The sequence below is a fragment of the Coenobita brevimanus genome, chromosome 63 (assembly GCF_032717465.1).
Source record: "Coenobita brevimanus isolate Jiangsu-jjx chromosome 63, ASM3271746v2, whole genome shotgun sequence".
Taxonomy (NCBI): Eukaryota; Metazoa; Arthropoda; class Malacostraca; order Decapoda; family Coenobitidae; genus Coenobita; species Coenobita brevimanus.
Window position 1 is genome coordinate 26,375,925 of NC_137016.1, and position 16,360 is coordinate 26,392,284.

At 42.1% G+C, this 16,360-nt stretch overlaps 1 protein-coding gene across 1 annotated transcript in view; it reads left to right on the top strand.

The window, feature by feature from the left end:
• The window catches only part of rb (adaptor related protein complex 3 subunit ruby), a 539,541-nt gene that overhangs the window by 46,194 nt on the left and 476,987 nt on the right, over positions 1-16,360 (top strand). Inside the window, exons 3-4 of the mRNA XM_080276000.1 lie at positions 5,990-5,999; positions 6,600-6,675. Coding sequence (XP_080132126.1) covers positions 5,990-5,999; positions 6,600-6,675 — 86 coding nt within the window. The remainder of the gene's footprint in view (positions 1-5,989; positions 6,000-6,599; positions 6,676-16,360) is intronic.

Below are 16,360 nucleotides of genomic sequence, written 5' to 3' on the forward strand. Positions count from 1 at the left end.
GATCATGGTAATTGCTTGGTCTTGGTTTATGGGTCTGTTTGACCAAATAGAGTAGTATTAAACAACAGGAACAAGTGTTATACGATGTTCTGTAGTGGTCTCTTACAGTACAATGGCATTCAAAGATAGGTTATATACGAATGGGGGGCCAGGAGAGACGTCCATTATCCGGATGGATCCACTTTCCGGACATGCCTTTGGCTCTATTACATTGGATAATTGAGGGATTGCTGTATATCCACTTTTGCTTCCTCAAGCACTTGGACTATTTCACTTCATCATTCGTACCCCTCACAGTCCACTTTGAAATCCGCAGCATGTCCTTTGTCTGGTCCTGGGTCGTCACCCATGGGCCAGTTTGGGTCTGAGGCATTTTGTTTGTCTTTTTAGTAAGTTGTTTTCCAGGGACAGGCACTAGCCTTCAGCCAACCCACTTGTTGACTCATAGGGAACACGTATGGGTTGGTTATAAGGTTTCCATCTGGTGTATTAAATGATTTCCTGACCTACAGGAAATCATTTGGCTTGTCACTCAATGTAGTCACCCTGGGTAGCACTACACTGAGTGAGTGGATGATGGGTGCCCCCACTGGCCACATATTTTTTTGCCCAATAAATGAGACTGATTTCATTTTGTTTTGTTTCATTTTTAAAGGTTCCAACATGCTTGCATGCGTTAGCCTTGGTCACCTAGTGATGGCTATCCATGCTGCTTGATCACTGGCAGCCCCCTGTTCAGTCCCCTGTCTTTGAGGTCACATTCAGTGACCTCATCGTAGGTCTTTTTTGGTCTATCTTTCACAACCTTGCCCCTAACGTTAATACTTCTCACTTTCTGCACCCAGTTGTCATACCCTATCCTCTCCTCATGCCCAGACCGTCTAAATCTACCTCTCATCATCAACAGTGCCAATACACTTCAGTCCCGTCCTACCTCTTAACTCTTCCATTGTAAATCTAGCTCCCCCAAGCCTTGCACTCAAGAATGCAATGCATTTCCACCTAATCATTATGACCTCTGTACGTTTGAGCCTGCGAATATCCTCTTCCTTTACTGCCCAGGTCTCTCTGTCATACAGCATTACGCTCCTAACCCATGCCGCATACAAAGATCCCATTGCACGGAGGGAGAGCCCTCTCAATATCAGGAGAGGTAACAGCTCCCTGAACTTCTTCCAACTACTCCTCGCTTTAGCCACAGAGTTAGCTCCAGCCCCACCTCCAGCACACAACCTGTCTCCTAAATAACAAAACTCTTCCACACACTCGAGAGATTCACCAGCAGGATCAGTCTTTTCATGCCTGACAGTCTTCACATGCTCTCCCCGACACACTACACATGAAATCAGTATTATCTTGCAGTCTACCTCTAATAGCACTACATCTCTTATGCACCCACTTATCACAAACACTGCACAAGATGAAATTACTTACCACGCCCTTGTGGCAAACCTTACATGACCACTCTCCCTCTTGTTTGACAGTACTGCCACCAACCCTAGATGCCATCACCTTTCTTTTATCTGCATTTACTCTCAAGCTTTTTTGTCCCATACCATCTCTCCACTTCCTAAATCTTTCCTCTGCTTCCCTTTCTTTTTCTGCAATCAACACCAAATCATCGGCATACAACATCTTCTGCGGGAGTCCATTTCTGAAGTCATGTGAGTGGACTTCAGGCACCATGATAACATGGGGCTCAATACTGGCCTCTGATGCATACCAAAAACATTCATGGAAAACTCATCACCCACATCCTCATTCACTCATACCTGGATGTGAGCACTGACATAAATAGCCATAATCTCTCTGACCAGCCACTCCTTGATCCCAAGCTTTCTCATTGCCCACGCCACCACATTTTGGTTACTTCAGTGAGAAGTGAAAAAGTAATGAAATATTTTATCCTGTAGAATTTTATGACTTTGCAGAAGAAGATGAGGGTAAAACAATAGCATTCATCCACACTGACATAACGGATAGTATGAATGAAATTTCCCAAAACTCACTGACAGGACTTAACATTATACCTGCAATACTCCTAAAAAGTTGGAAGGAATCCATATGATATGGAGAAGATCCCTGGGCACAGGAAGCATCCTAGCAATATTTAGGGGGAGAAGTGTCCCCTCAATATTCAAGGAAGGATCAAGAGGTCTGCTATTAAACTACTGACCACTTAGCCTCACCTCTCACGTCGTCAAAATGTTTGAGAGGTTGATTGTTAGAAAATTGTGGTGGTAGCCTACACTTGGATGCCACAGGTCAGTTTAACCCAACAAAGGGGGTTCTGATGGGGAAGGTCATGTTTGTCTCAGTTGTTGAACTGCGACATAGATATTTTGAGTGGTGTTAGCAATGGAAGGAATATGGATGTGGTGTACCTCAACTTTGACAAGGTCCACCATGGAGTGCTACTACATAATAAAAAAAGGCTGAAATCTGTGGAGAGCTATGCACCTGGGTATATCATTTCCTCTGCTAGTACAAAGGGCATTCTGAGGTGATGTATAAATTAATCTTACTGACAGAGAAGATAAAATGTAACTGATTGAAATGAATGTTGGCTTTGTTGGATAAAATTACTGCGCTTGCATTATATACATATTTATTGTATTATCTGCAGAACAGCTGAGTGGTGAGGGATGGGTTGAGTGACGGCGGTCAGGTGAGGAATAAATTGGCAGGCTGTGACTGTAGAATATACTCAGTTGTGAGCAAGGGAATCGTGATAATTCTACAGCACTTCTTTCCAAATCATCAGTTCACCAGTAAATGCTCAAGATTGATTTCTTTAGTTTATTTTCCCATGTTTTATGAATGAAATAGGCTAATAAATAATGTTTAACCCCCTATAGGTGGGCAACTAATCAGTTATGCAACTGTGTGGGACAGCATATTTTTGGAAAAATAAAGTATCAAGGAGTAAACCTGAATATGCATAAATTGATGAAAGTGGATGAAAGACGAAGGTAAGAGGTGTTACTTAAGTAGTAATACATCTCTGCTGGCTTTAGGAGGAGCAAGGGAGGAGTGCGGGCAGGCAGCTTATCACCAGGTGCGCTTGGGGCGAGGCAAGCGGACTCTTCACTCATTTTCTTTTTCTTCACCACTGAACACTAATTTTCATTTATGCAGTCTTTACACTTCCATGTCATCAATATCTCATGTGTTTTCAATTTTACTTGAACACTTATGACAATAAAACATATGTGCATATATTCTATTGTACTTGAACAGTTCTAACACTTCAACTTTCATATGTATATTCTGTTTTACTTGTTTCAAGGCTTGGGTGGGTAGAGGGCAGGACAGTATGTGAGAAGGATGCCATATTGCCCTATTTCACTAATTTAGGACAGGAAATGGCTGGACATTATGTAACGACGCCTGCCTCTTCATGCACAGATATTACTTAACGTTGCCCACCTGTTAGGGGTTAACAAAATGAACTTATGTGCATTTTGCACTACTGCAAGACATTGCAATTGTGTGTTACGTCTGTGGAGTGTGTTTAAGGGGAGGTTATGTTTCAGTTGGAATTGAAACAACCTGGATATGAGTGGTACAGAATTGTATATACCACAATGATAAAGACTATGTGTAAGAGTATAGTATATATCTGATGTCCAAGAAAAATAACTGGGAAGGTAAATTCCTCAAGCTTCCTGATTAACTCGGATTGTACTGTACTGTATCAGTACTGTACTGTACTGTATTGTATTTTATGCTCCATTTTCATCTTTTACTCATGGGAAAGTTTTTAGGATACAGGGTTGAGACAGATAGTAAAACATTATCTGGCTTGACACCAAATGTTGAGCTGATGGGGGGGTACTATGCAGTATCTGGCAATCATCAATATCCAATGTAGGGGTTGGCTGAATTTACTGTATTACTGTAGCCATGGGTTTTCCAAACAGTATTTTCATTGCTTTAATCCTGTCATTTACTTCTAGTACATTTGTAACAGAGTTTACCCATTTCTCTTCGACAGGCATGCCCACACCACCATAGTCATCCACACTTTCCATCCAAAATAACTTGTACATACATTCCATCCCAGTAATTATACTTGGTGATTCTTCCTTAAACCTAACAGTGGAAATTGACAAACAGAAGAGGTGATATATGAAGTTAACTTGTCCTGGATGAGACAAGGCAGTTAGGAAGGCAATTACTGTATTATTGTGATGGAATATTACACTCTATGTAGTGCTGCTCTCGGGTGTCTGCCCTTTCCTCTCCTCCATCCTCTTGTCTCTCTTTCCATCATTCTTTCCTCTTCCTTCTGCCTGTGGGTTACTCTACATTGAGTGACGACCTAATTATTTCCTGTACACCAAAAAACCATTTACTACACTGGTTGGTAACCATATAACCAAATTTTGGCGCCTGGTGGTTTAGTGGGTAATTATTGCGCTCTAATCGGATTGAGCTGGTGAAGGTTTATATCCAAGGGGTGGTTGGAGCTTATTGCTCACATAATGCCACACAGGGATGAGTGAGGGTGGTCACTTTCATCTTAAATGTGAGGACCAACTTGCCTAGCCCCGGGCTCCTGTGCTCCTCATGGGGCAGTGTAGGATTGGATGATGGATGGATTGATGGATTGCCACATTCCATCTGCTGTAAGCAGTGCAAAGGGAAAGTGAGGGGTGAATTTCCAGCCTTCTCTCTCCTAGCTTCCATTTCTTTTTGTTACCCTTAGAGTAATGTATATTGTACTGTAGTACAGCAGTCTTCTCATTTGCTATCTGTTGGCTTGTATGTATAAAGCTATATCCTGTATATGATAAATCCCAATTATCTGTACACAGTATACTCCAAGGACTGACCATGTGTAAAACAATATCATGTACGTGAGAAATCTCAGTAATCTGTATAAAGGCCAAGGACTGACTATGTGTAAAGCTATATTTTGTACATGAGAAATCTCAGTAATCTGTATAAAGGCCAAGGACTGACTATGTGTAAAGCTATATCCTGTACATGAGAAATCTCATTTATTTTTTATCTAGGCCCAGGACTGACTTCTTTGCCACAATCATTCACATGAGTGGTACATTTTCCATAGCTGCATCATGACCATACCTGTATTTTCCACTTAAAGGGTTGTAAGATCCATTAAAAGAGTAGGAAATCATTAAAGTGCATGAACAATCAATAGTGTCCAGTGAAATGGGCCACATCCTTTCACTTTGCATTCATACCTTGTTTGTGCTTCCTACATGTTAATGCCTGTGGGTTGTAGACCATTCTGTTAAATGCCAAGAAAAAAAAGATTGGAACCTTTATCGCAAGCATAGACAAGGTATGTGGAAGGTATTAAGAATATATGGAGTGGAGGGGAAATTGTTCAGTGCTGTGAAGAGTATGTACGAGGGAGCTAGGGTTACGGTGCGAGTGGATGGTGAGCTGAGTTAGTTCTTTGATCTCAGTGTGGGACTGAAACAGGGTTGTGTGATGTCTCCATGGCTGTTTAATATATACATGGATGGGGTTGTAAAGGAGATGCAGGGTAGGGCAGTGGATGTGGGAGTGGCTCTAATGAATGAGGGTGAGATTTGGAAGCTTCCGGTGTTGCTGTTTGCTGATGATACAGTACTGTTGCATGAAGATGAATGGGAGTTGCAAGGTTTGGTGAATGAATGTGGGACAGTGTGTAGGAGGAGGAATCTGAAAGTTAATGTAAACAAAAGTAAAGTTATGGTGTTTGAGAGGAATGAAGTCACAGAGTGTGCGGTGAGGTTGGATGGTGAGGATATGGAGAATGTGAGTGCATTCAAGTACTTGGGTAGTGTGATGAGTAAGGATGGAACTTTTGGGGATGAAGTGCGTGAAAGGGTACAGCAGGGAAGGAAGGTTGTTGGTACACTGAAAGCAGTGATGAGAAATAGGGAGGTGAGTATGGAAGTTAAGAAGTCACTGCATGATAGTATTGTGATCCCTACCCTGACGTATGGAAGCGAGGCATGGACCTTGCAAGAGGGGAACAAGTCAAGAGTGAGAGCAGTGGAAATGAGTTACTTGAGAGGAGCATGTGGAGTGACGTGGAGGGACAGGTTGACGAATGAAGAAGTGAAGGAATGCTGTGGGGTGGATGTGGATGTGGTTGAGAAGATTAGGAGAAATACACTGAGGTGGTTTGGACATGTGAAGAGAATGGAGAATGAAAGACTGACTAAGAGGGTGTATGTAGGTGAGGTGGAGGGAGGGAGAGGGAGAGGTAGACCGAGGATGAGGTGGAGGGATGGAGTTGAGAGGTATATGAGGGAGGGGGGGGTGAGTTGGGGGGAGGGTAGTCAAATGGTGGGTGACAGAGCGACTTGGAGGCGTTTTGTCTGCGGCCACCCTTTGTGGGATTAGGGCGTTGGGCTATAGATAGATAGATAGATAGATATTCATACATACTTCATTCACCCATTTCTGTCATTCTGTTAATTACAGTGACTGTATTGAGTTGTTTACTGTTTGATTATTTGGTTACACACAGTCTATGCAGTTCACTTTCATGGGGTGAATTTGTGGCAGTATGATTATCTACTGCTTACTGTCTTCAGACATTCATGTACTACTTCTTTTTTTTTTTTTTCCAGGCATGAGGACCTGAAACAGATGCTGGATAGCAACAAGGATGGCCTTAAACTGGAAGCAATGAAGAGGATAATTGGGGTTTGTAATAGCAGGGTTAAGTTATCAAGGCACAGTACAGTACCATCATGAGCCAGTATATGAGGAGGTTGCATCAGGTGAAAGCCTGTCACATACCGATGTATCATAAACTGATGTCAATTAACATTTATTCATTTGGGATATATTGGGGTTTAAGGACCACGTAACCTAAAATCTAGAAAAAATTAGCCTTTTAGGCTTGCCCTCAGTGTCCTCACTAGCACCACACTTTCCACTAGAGGCAGGATCTTTGCCAGACGTGATTTCTTATTTGCAAGTTCCAATATTTCACACACAGAAAGTTATCTATCTGCTTATAGCTAAACACCCTAATCCTGCAAAGGGTGGCCGTTTGTCTTTGAGTTAGTTATTTTACTGTGAGAGGCACTAACCCTCTGCCAACCCACTTGCTGACACGTAGGAAACACATATGTTTTGGTTATGTGGTTACTACCCAGCATTGTAAACAGTTTCCTGGCTTACAGGGAACACTTAGGCTTGTCACTATGTAAAGCCTCCAGAAAAGGAAAGAAGAGTAATAAAAAGTGACAGGAAAGATGGGAGAAATATGAGGAGAGGAGGTCAGACAGAAAAAGAATGAGAGAGATGAAGGAAAAGTGGATTATCCAAAAAGTTATCACACCACGTAATATCACACTGCACTATTTATTGGACACTTGCACTGTTATTTGGCGATAGGTATAATGTTTTAGTGGCCTTGCATGCACGAGACAGAATGAAAATGGAGACGATCACAGTGAATGTAATACTGGGCAACCATCTTGGCCTAAAGGTCTGACTGTCAGCTTTTGCAGACAGCACTGCATACACATAAGATTGTCATATGCAGCCACCACAGGTGTCGTATGAGGAAATTCCTTGATTGTTAACTTGTTAACTGAGGACTGGGTATAAATTTTTTTTTTTTTTTTTTTTTTTTTTTTTTTTTTTAATCACTCTCATTTGATCACATACCAAACCATCATCTACTGGGGCATGACTGTACACTAATAATGCAGAAGTGGAGTAATAAAAGGATTTCTTGTCACATGTGACATCAGAACATAATATTTGTTGCATGGCTAGTTGGTCCTTACAAAACTTTAAGATATACAGTAATGCTGTACAGTACTTTGATTCCTTACACTAAATGTGCTCTGTGGCATCTTTCTATAGATTGAACTCATTTGTCGAGATTAAGGTCTTGACTAGTGTCACAGCAACTTTCCTTTATAATGGTTCATCTTACCATCCCTCCTGTACTGTACAATGGTTCTAAATGTAGTAGGTAATTATCAGCAGCCGCTGTGCTATAGCACTCTCACCCTTAATGCATACTGTACATGTATAAGGTTATGTCTGTACCGAAACTTTGCTCCTGCCTCCTTAGTAACACTATTGTATACATGTATTTTAAGAACTGTACTCCATTAATAATGAAAGAAAAACATTCGTGAGCCAGATGCTAATCACCTACCGGAATACGCTGTTGGCCAAGTCCAAGATTTAGGCCATATCTTGATACCCTGAAGGTTTCATGTTGATAGCTCAAGCTCTTCATGAGATAATGGTGCCAAAGGATGGCAGTAAAAACTAGTTGACCTTTGGCAGCAATTTTGGTGACCTTGACCACAATGCCCATTTTCGAATTAAGTCAAGATAATGGCCATATCTTAATACCCTGAAGGTTTCATGTTGATAGATCAAGCTGTTCTTGAGATATAATGATGCTAAATGCAGGTGACAAAAACTAGTTGGCCTTTGGCAGCCATTTTGGTAACCCTGACCTCAACCCCGACTGCCCATTTTCGAAGTACAGTACCCTCGCGTCCAACACACGTTAGTCCAGCACGATTCGGGTCCAGCACGGAGAGCAAATAATTAGTATTATTTAATGCGATTTAATTACTGCAACATGAGTGTGTTAGCATAACACGCACAGAGCTCCGAGAAGTGGGCGAAATCCTCAGAGTTCAACTCTAGCACGATCACCCCCGGTCCAACACGGTCATACTGGACATTCCCATGATGATGATAGCCAGTGAAAACTTCTGATCAAGTAGCCTTCCCCGCCCGCTATCGTGACGTGATCGTGATGCTGCCCAATTAAAAACGCTTCTGGTATCACGTGATGTTTTGTTTACATTTCTCCTGCCACAGCGCCACTCAGTCGCATAATTGCATTGGAAGGTGCTTTTTTCATGCTGCATTTTCTGCCCTTGTTACTGCATTTTACCCTGCTCACGATGCCTAGGAAGCCTTCTGAGAACCCCAAGAAGCGTCGGCACCTCCCTCAGGCCACCAGGCTAGAAAGCATCGAGAGGAAGAAGAAGGGAGAGGAAAGTTGACATTGTCAAGGCCTACGATGTGAATGAAGCCAACGTGAGGACCATAATAAAAATCCAAGACAAGATCCTGACAGCCGAAGGCTATCACACGGCACTTCATACCAGGTTTGCCGAGGATACGTTGGTAAATCGGAACGGTAACGTGGTAAAATTGCTGACGATACCACGGGCATTTGGAATTCATCTGGATGGATTCCTGCCGAGGATACGACGGGCAAAACAGTGTGACTAAAACCCAGGCGACTGGACAGACAATGTATCGTACTACAGCATTGAACATTTAGCCTGACACTGAATACATATTAATATTTTAGAATAAATATCAATCGTTTTGAAACCCTTCTCATCGGCGTGCGTACCAGTTTATAAACAAAGTTGCTTCTCCTTATTCTCTACCGAGTCAGCGACAGCGATCACTTTGCACAGTCACGAGACGGGGCTCTGGCAACAGTGTGAGAAGCATGCACTTTGCCGAGGATTACAGTGCTAGGACAGGCAGAAGCAGGACCTTCCATGGCTGTGGACGAAGATAGTGATTCTGAGTGTGATTTCGAAGGATTTATGAGGGAGGTTGAGGAGGAGCAACAGCCATTACCCACTAGTGACGCCAGCAGCCATCCTCCGGGGACCCAGTAGGACTACCTACAGGCTTGGATACCACCCTCCATTCCTAGCAAGCCCACCAACACTATCCTAAAAGGTTAGTTATCATTTATAGCACAGTACCATTTATTATAATTACAATAGTACCAATATATGTATAGGTATATGGTAGGTATTTAGGGTGACTTTTCCTAGGGTTGCTGACATAATTCATTTTTCCCCATAAGCTCTGTTGTTAGTCCAACACGTTTTTGGTCCAACACGTGACCCATGCATGACAATATTACCGTGTTGGACGCGAGGGTACTGTACTGTACTCCAAGATTTTGGCCATATCTTCATACCCTGAAGGATTCATGTTGATAGCTCAAGCCATTCATGAGATGCAGTATGATGGTGGTAAAGGCGGGCGATAAAAACTAGTTGACCTTTGGCAGCCATTTTGGTGACCGTGACCTTGACCCTGAGTGCCCATTTTCGAACTTGGACATGATTTTGGCAATATCTTGATACCCTGAAGGGTTCATGTTGCTAGCTGAAGCAGTTCACGAGATATAATGGGAACACACACACACACACACACACACACACACACACACACACACACACACACACACACAGGAGAGACAACACACGAGTCGGACATACATCACTGACCTCTGTTCTGGGGATACCTAAGTAGTATCTGTTGATGGATCAAGGTCGTTTAGGCTAATTTAAGTGATGATCCAACATAGTAAAACAAGTAATACCAAAGAAAGTGTAGCCTGAAGTAAGTAAACATTTATAAATCAGTATCAGGGAATGTGCTGATTTTCCTTATGTCAGCTAGACAACACCGGCGAGCACTTGTAGACCGATTGGAGCACGGGAGACATGTTCTTCTGGCTAGTCAGCATCCATGATTTCTTCATAGTGAGCATTCATAGTTTTTACACTCACTCATGGCCGCATCGAAGTATTTTCATTTTTTTGCTGCAATAACTTGTGTTAACTCATACCGTGCTGGGCAAAAAAAAAAAAAAAGGAGAGAAAAGATACCCCTCTGTGCCAGCTGATTTGGGATTTTATTTTTTTCTGGTGAAATGGACTTAATACATGAATATAAGATACTGGCACTAATAAAAGTAATCACCAAAGCCAGAAAGTTGGTTGAATCCAGTCGGGTTGGTTCCACTGGACCTCTGAAATCTTTGAGGTTACTGAGAGAGCGGAGTAGCTGTGAGCCTGTGAACAGATATTGGATTTTTTTGCTGTCCAAATGGGCTTAATACATCAATATAAGATCACTGGTACTAATAAAAGTAATCACCAAAGCCAGAAAGTTCGTTGAATTGAGTTGATGCCATTCGACCTCTGAAATCTTCAAGATTACTGAGAGAGCGGAGTGCTTGTGAGCCTATGAAGACTGTCAGCCACCTCCCATGCTCCTGAATCAGTGTTGCAAGTATAGCGGAAAAATGTCTGAAGTTAGCAAGGTACGTAATTACCCTCCATGCTACTTTGGTTGCTTGCAATTTCTCAGTGCTGCAGGACGTAGATCTACGTCACTGATGTTTTAGAGGAGGACATATATCTACATCCCTAGTGCGATAGAGGTTAAACAACCAACATGAGTGATTCTAGCATCGAGAGTGATGGCGGAGACATGGTGGACCAAATGAGAGACAGGATGAGAGAGACAGCCCAAAAAGTGGAAAGCAACTGTGGCTAAAGTGAAAAGGAACTCTGGCAAAGAGTATGTCAGCTGCCACACTGGTAAAGTGTGTTGCAGCTACACCAGGAAACCATTTACTACACTGGGTGGTAACTGCATAACCAAATTTTGGCACCAGGTGGTTTACTGGGTAATTATGGCGCTCCAATCGGATTGAGCCAGTGAAGGTTTGTATTCGAGGAGTGGTTGGGGTTTATTGCTCACGAAATGCCACTCAGAGATGAGTGAGGCAGGTCACTCTCATCTTAAATGTCATGACCAACTTGCCTAGCCCCAGGCTCCTGTGCTTCTCATGGGACAATGTAGGATTGGATAATTGATGGATGGATGGATTATTATTATTAGTAGTAGTAGTATTGTATTAATTTATCAAATTTGTTCATTTCTTCCATCCTTGTGAACACTTTAAAATAAACCTTCTTTTAAAGTTTCTATTGCATACTCTGACACATTGCTCATTGTTTTTGAGAATTTGGTTGTTAAATTATCATTAGTTATTTGACAGTAGGTATGAATATATAAATTATGGTTTCCTCATAAATGTTATTCTCAAATTATTATTATTATTATTTTGTAGTGGATGGAGGTGCCATCATCCACTCACTCATTGTAGGGATGCCTTATGGTCTCTACACTGAGTGACAAGCCAAATCGTTTCCTGTACCCGGGGAATCATTTACTACACTGGGTGGTAACCATATAACTGGGGATTTTGGCCGTGTTAAGTGTTCCCCAGATAACTCTGTCTAAAATCACCTAATCATGGCAGTTGTTTCGAAGAGCCACGGGGGGGCCTATTACCTGCCCAGATCCCCAACCAAATGGTCAGATTTGCATGGCCATTTGGAATGTGAGAGTGTGAATGAGGAGAGCAAGAGGGTGGAAGTGGTGAATGTGTTAAAGAGTGCGAGATATGCCGTGATGGCATTGTGTGAAACAAAGATGAAGGTTTTGAAGTAGAGGAGTGGGAGGGAGTGAAATGTGTAAGATCGGACATGAATGGGCAAGGAAAATTCAAGGAAGGAGTTGCTTTATTGATGAATGAGGTGTGGCAGAGTGGAATGAGAGATTACAAATGTGTCAGCTCGAGGTGTTTGTGTGCCAAGTTCAAGTTTGAGAAGGTGAGAGTGGCGGTGATTGTAGCGTATGCACCATGTGAGAATAGGAGTGAGAGAGAGAGAAAGATAGGTTTTGGGATGAGCTGGATGAAGCAGTGGGAGAAATGCCCAGGAGCTATAAAGTGATCGTAATGGGCAATATGAATGGAAGAGTAGGCACTGGTCCTGAGGATAACATAATGGGTTGTAATGGAGAACCAGGAGAAAATGACAATGGGAAGTGGCTGAAAGATATGTGTCAGGAAAGGAGGTTGTGCATTTGCAACTCGTATTTCAGACACAAACATGCACATAAATATACATGGGATAGAGGGAACGGGGATCATGTTGAAAGGAGCCTGATTGATTATGTGCTCACAGAGAGATCGATGCTGGGAATGGTTGCTGATGCAAGGGCCGTGAGAGGACAATGTGGAGGTCTGTCAGATCATATGATTGTGGTATGCAAGATCAATCTGAGAGGAGTGAGGTGGACCAGCAGAGAGAGGAACAGTGAGGGAGAAAGACAAAGTCAAGAAGCTGAGGATCAAAGAAATGGCAGTTGAATACAGGATCAAAGTACAGGAGGAGTTAGAATCAGTGAATTGGAATGAAATGGATCTGGGCAGCCTGTGGAATGCATATAGGGATTGCTTAGTTCGGAATGCTAAAGCGATGTGTGGTTTGGCAAGAGTAGAAAGGTGCGGCATGGTTGGATGAAGAGGTTAAGAGAGCAGTGGAGGAAAAGAGGAAGAAGTAGCTAGAGTGGTTACAGGACAGGGGTTCAGTTGAAATAAAACCTTAATACTGTATATTGAGAGTAAGAAGCATGTAAAGAGACGAGTGAAGAGGAAAAAGGAGGAGGTAAATGATGATCTAGGGAAAAAAATGAATGCAACCCATGGACATGAAGTAAGGAGCAGACGGAAGGAACATTTTGAAGGCCTGATGAATGAGAACAGAGAGCAGAGCTGCTGTAAACATGATTGATTTTGGGGATGTGCAGAGAAGGAATGCAGTGCCAGGAAATGTGATCCTCGCACAGATGAAGAGTGCTGTGAAGCGACTGAAAAATGGGAAAGCAGCTGGAGTTGATAAGGTGTATTCAGAGATGGTTAAGTGTAGTGGAGAGAGTGAAATGAAGTGTTTGTTGGAGATATGTTAGAAGGCATGGATGAGTGAAACTGTGCCAGCAGATTGGAAAAAGACTGTGATTGTACCCCTGTGCAAAAATAAAGGTGAGCGAAGTGAGTGCAAGAGTTATTGTGGCATAAGCTTATTGAGCATGGGAGGGAAGGTGCAGTATATGGAAGAATTATTATAGAGAAAGTAAGAGAGATATCAGAAGTCGTAGTGAGTGATGAACAGGGTGGCTTTAGGAGTGGCAGAGGATATGTGGATCAAATATTTGCAGTGAGATAGATAGTGGAGAAGGCTTGTGAGATGGACCATAATGTGTTTATGGCATTCATGGATCTGGAAAAAGCATACGACAAAGCAGACAGAGAAGGATTGTGGAAGGTTTTGCGCCAGCGTGCCGCAAGGATCAGTTCTGGCACCAACCCTGTTCCTGGTTCATATTAATAATCTCTTATCTGTCACCCACAATCCCATCCACTCATATGCAGATGACTCAACATTACTATCTATCTATCTATTGCCAGACGCCTCAATCCCGTTCGGGTTGGCCACAAACAAATCGCCTCCACGTCACCCTGTCCCCTGCCATTTCATTGTGCTGCTCCCAACTCACATCCCCCTCTCTCATATACCTCTCCATCCCATCCCTCCATCTCATCCTCAGCCTCCCCCTCCCTCTTCCCTCCTCCACCTCACTCACATACACTCTCAACATTACATTTTTTTTTTTTTTTTTTTTTTTTTTTTTTTTTTACAGAATGGAGGAAGGAAAAACAAATGAATACAAAAAATAATCCATACACCAGATTACTGATGTCCTCTGTTATAAAATATCTGTAACAGTTAGACTTGAACAGCTGTGGGTTGAAATTTGGAGGGAAACAACTCTGGGGAGGCGAGTTCCAGAGAGATGCAGTTCGGGGAATGAAAGAATTCTGATAGGCAGAAGTTCTGCAGTATGGCTGAGTGACATTCCAGTCATGAGCGCTACCAGATGCCCGTGTAGCACAAGGGAAGGCATCGAGAGGTGGCACCATGGATGCAACTTTGAGCATTTGCCATAAAAATATCTGTAAAATAATGCAAGGGAGGCAACATTCCTTCTTTTTTGCAGGAGAGGTAGTTTATTTGTAATGGCAGGGTTGTTAATAATTCTAACAGCTTTGTTCTGAATTTTGTGTAGTTGTTTTAATGCAACCTCTCCACATCCATTCCACAAGGGTGAGCAGTATTCAGGCTGAGAGTGCACATGACTCTTATAAATTATTGCTAACTGCTCATCAGCAAAGAAGTAACGGACTCTGTACAGTAATCCAAGTTTCTTTGAGACGGTTTTAGCAAGTGAACTGACATGAGAGGTCCAGGTGAGGGCATTGTTAAGTGAGATGCCAAGAATTTCAATACATTTCAGTACATCACTGAAGGTAATGTACGAATCTGGCAATATCTGTCAGTTGGTAAATTGTATATATTTACTTTTACTAGCATTAAATGAGACAAGGTTGTTTTGTCCCCATTCACTGATCGGAGGCAGGTCTTGATTTATGGAGATGGCTGTACTGAGTTGAGAGGTAGAGATATTAGACTTTGTAAATGGGTGTCTGAGTGTGAATGAACTATGTAGTGTTGAGTCATCTGCATATGAGTGGATGGGATTGTGGGTGACAGATAAGAGATCATTAATCTGAACCAGGAATAGGGTTGGCGCCAAAACTGACCCCTGCGGCACGCCGGTGTTAATTGAGTGGAAATTGGAATATACATCACCTACTTTTACTCTTTATTTTCCTGTCACCAAGATATGAAGAAATCAAAGGAACAAGACTTTAGTCCATAGCAAGGGAGGTTGGACACCAGGGAACGGTGCTATACTCTGTCGAAAGCTTTAGAAATATCAAGAGCTACAGCATGAATTTCTCCATGTAGATCAATTGATTGATGGATGATATGAATTAGGAGATTGAGTATGTCAATGGTGGATCTTTCGTGGCAAAAACCATATTGTCTGTCACAAATTAAGCTGTTGGATTCAAGATGTTTAACAATGTGCTTATTAATTATAGTTTTAAATACCTTACCAAGAGAGGATGTGACAGCTATTGGTCTGTAATCAGATGGGTCAGAGGAACTTCCTTTCTTCGGAATTGGGTGGATATTGGCTTCTTTCCATGAATTTGGGAATAAAGAAGTATGTATGCATAGTCTGATTAATTTAGCTAGAACAGAGGCAAGTTCAGAGGAACACTTTTTCAAAACAATTTGTGGAATTCATAATTTAGCTAGAACAGAGGCAAGTTCAGAGGAACACTTTTTCAAAACAATTTGTGGAATTCCATCTGGGCCTAGGGCTTTGTTGGTGGGTAAATTGTCTAGGATGGATTTTACGTATCTTGTCTGTATTTTAAGTGGAGCAATTTCGGGAGATTCAAGTTCTAGTACTGGGACATTCTGGCTGGTATCGTCTGTGGTAGAGTTTCTGGCAAATGTACTGTTGAAAATATCCGCTTTCCCACGCAGGTCAGTTGTAATGTTGCCATCTGAAGATTTTAGTGGGGGAATGGAAGATGACTTGTTAAAGTTATTATTGGAAGAAGTAAGAGTTGACCAGAATATTCTGTTGTCAGTAGGGTTGCATAGTAGTTTTGATGCTTGCCTTTGAAGAAAGTCTGATTTAGCTAGATTTAATACAGCTTTTGCATGATTTCTAGCAATTTTAAATTGAAAGAGTGATTGAGATGTTTTTTATTTTAAGTAAGAGTTATATGCTAATGACTTTTGGG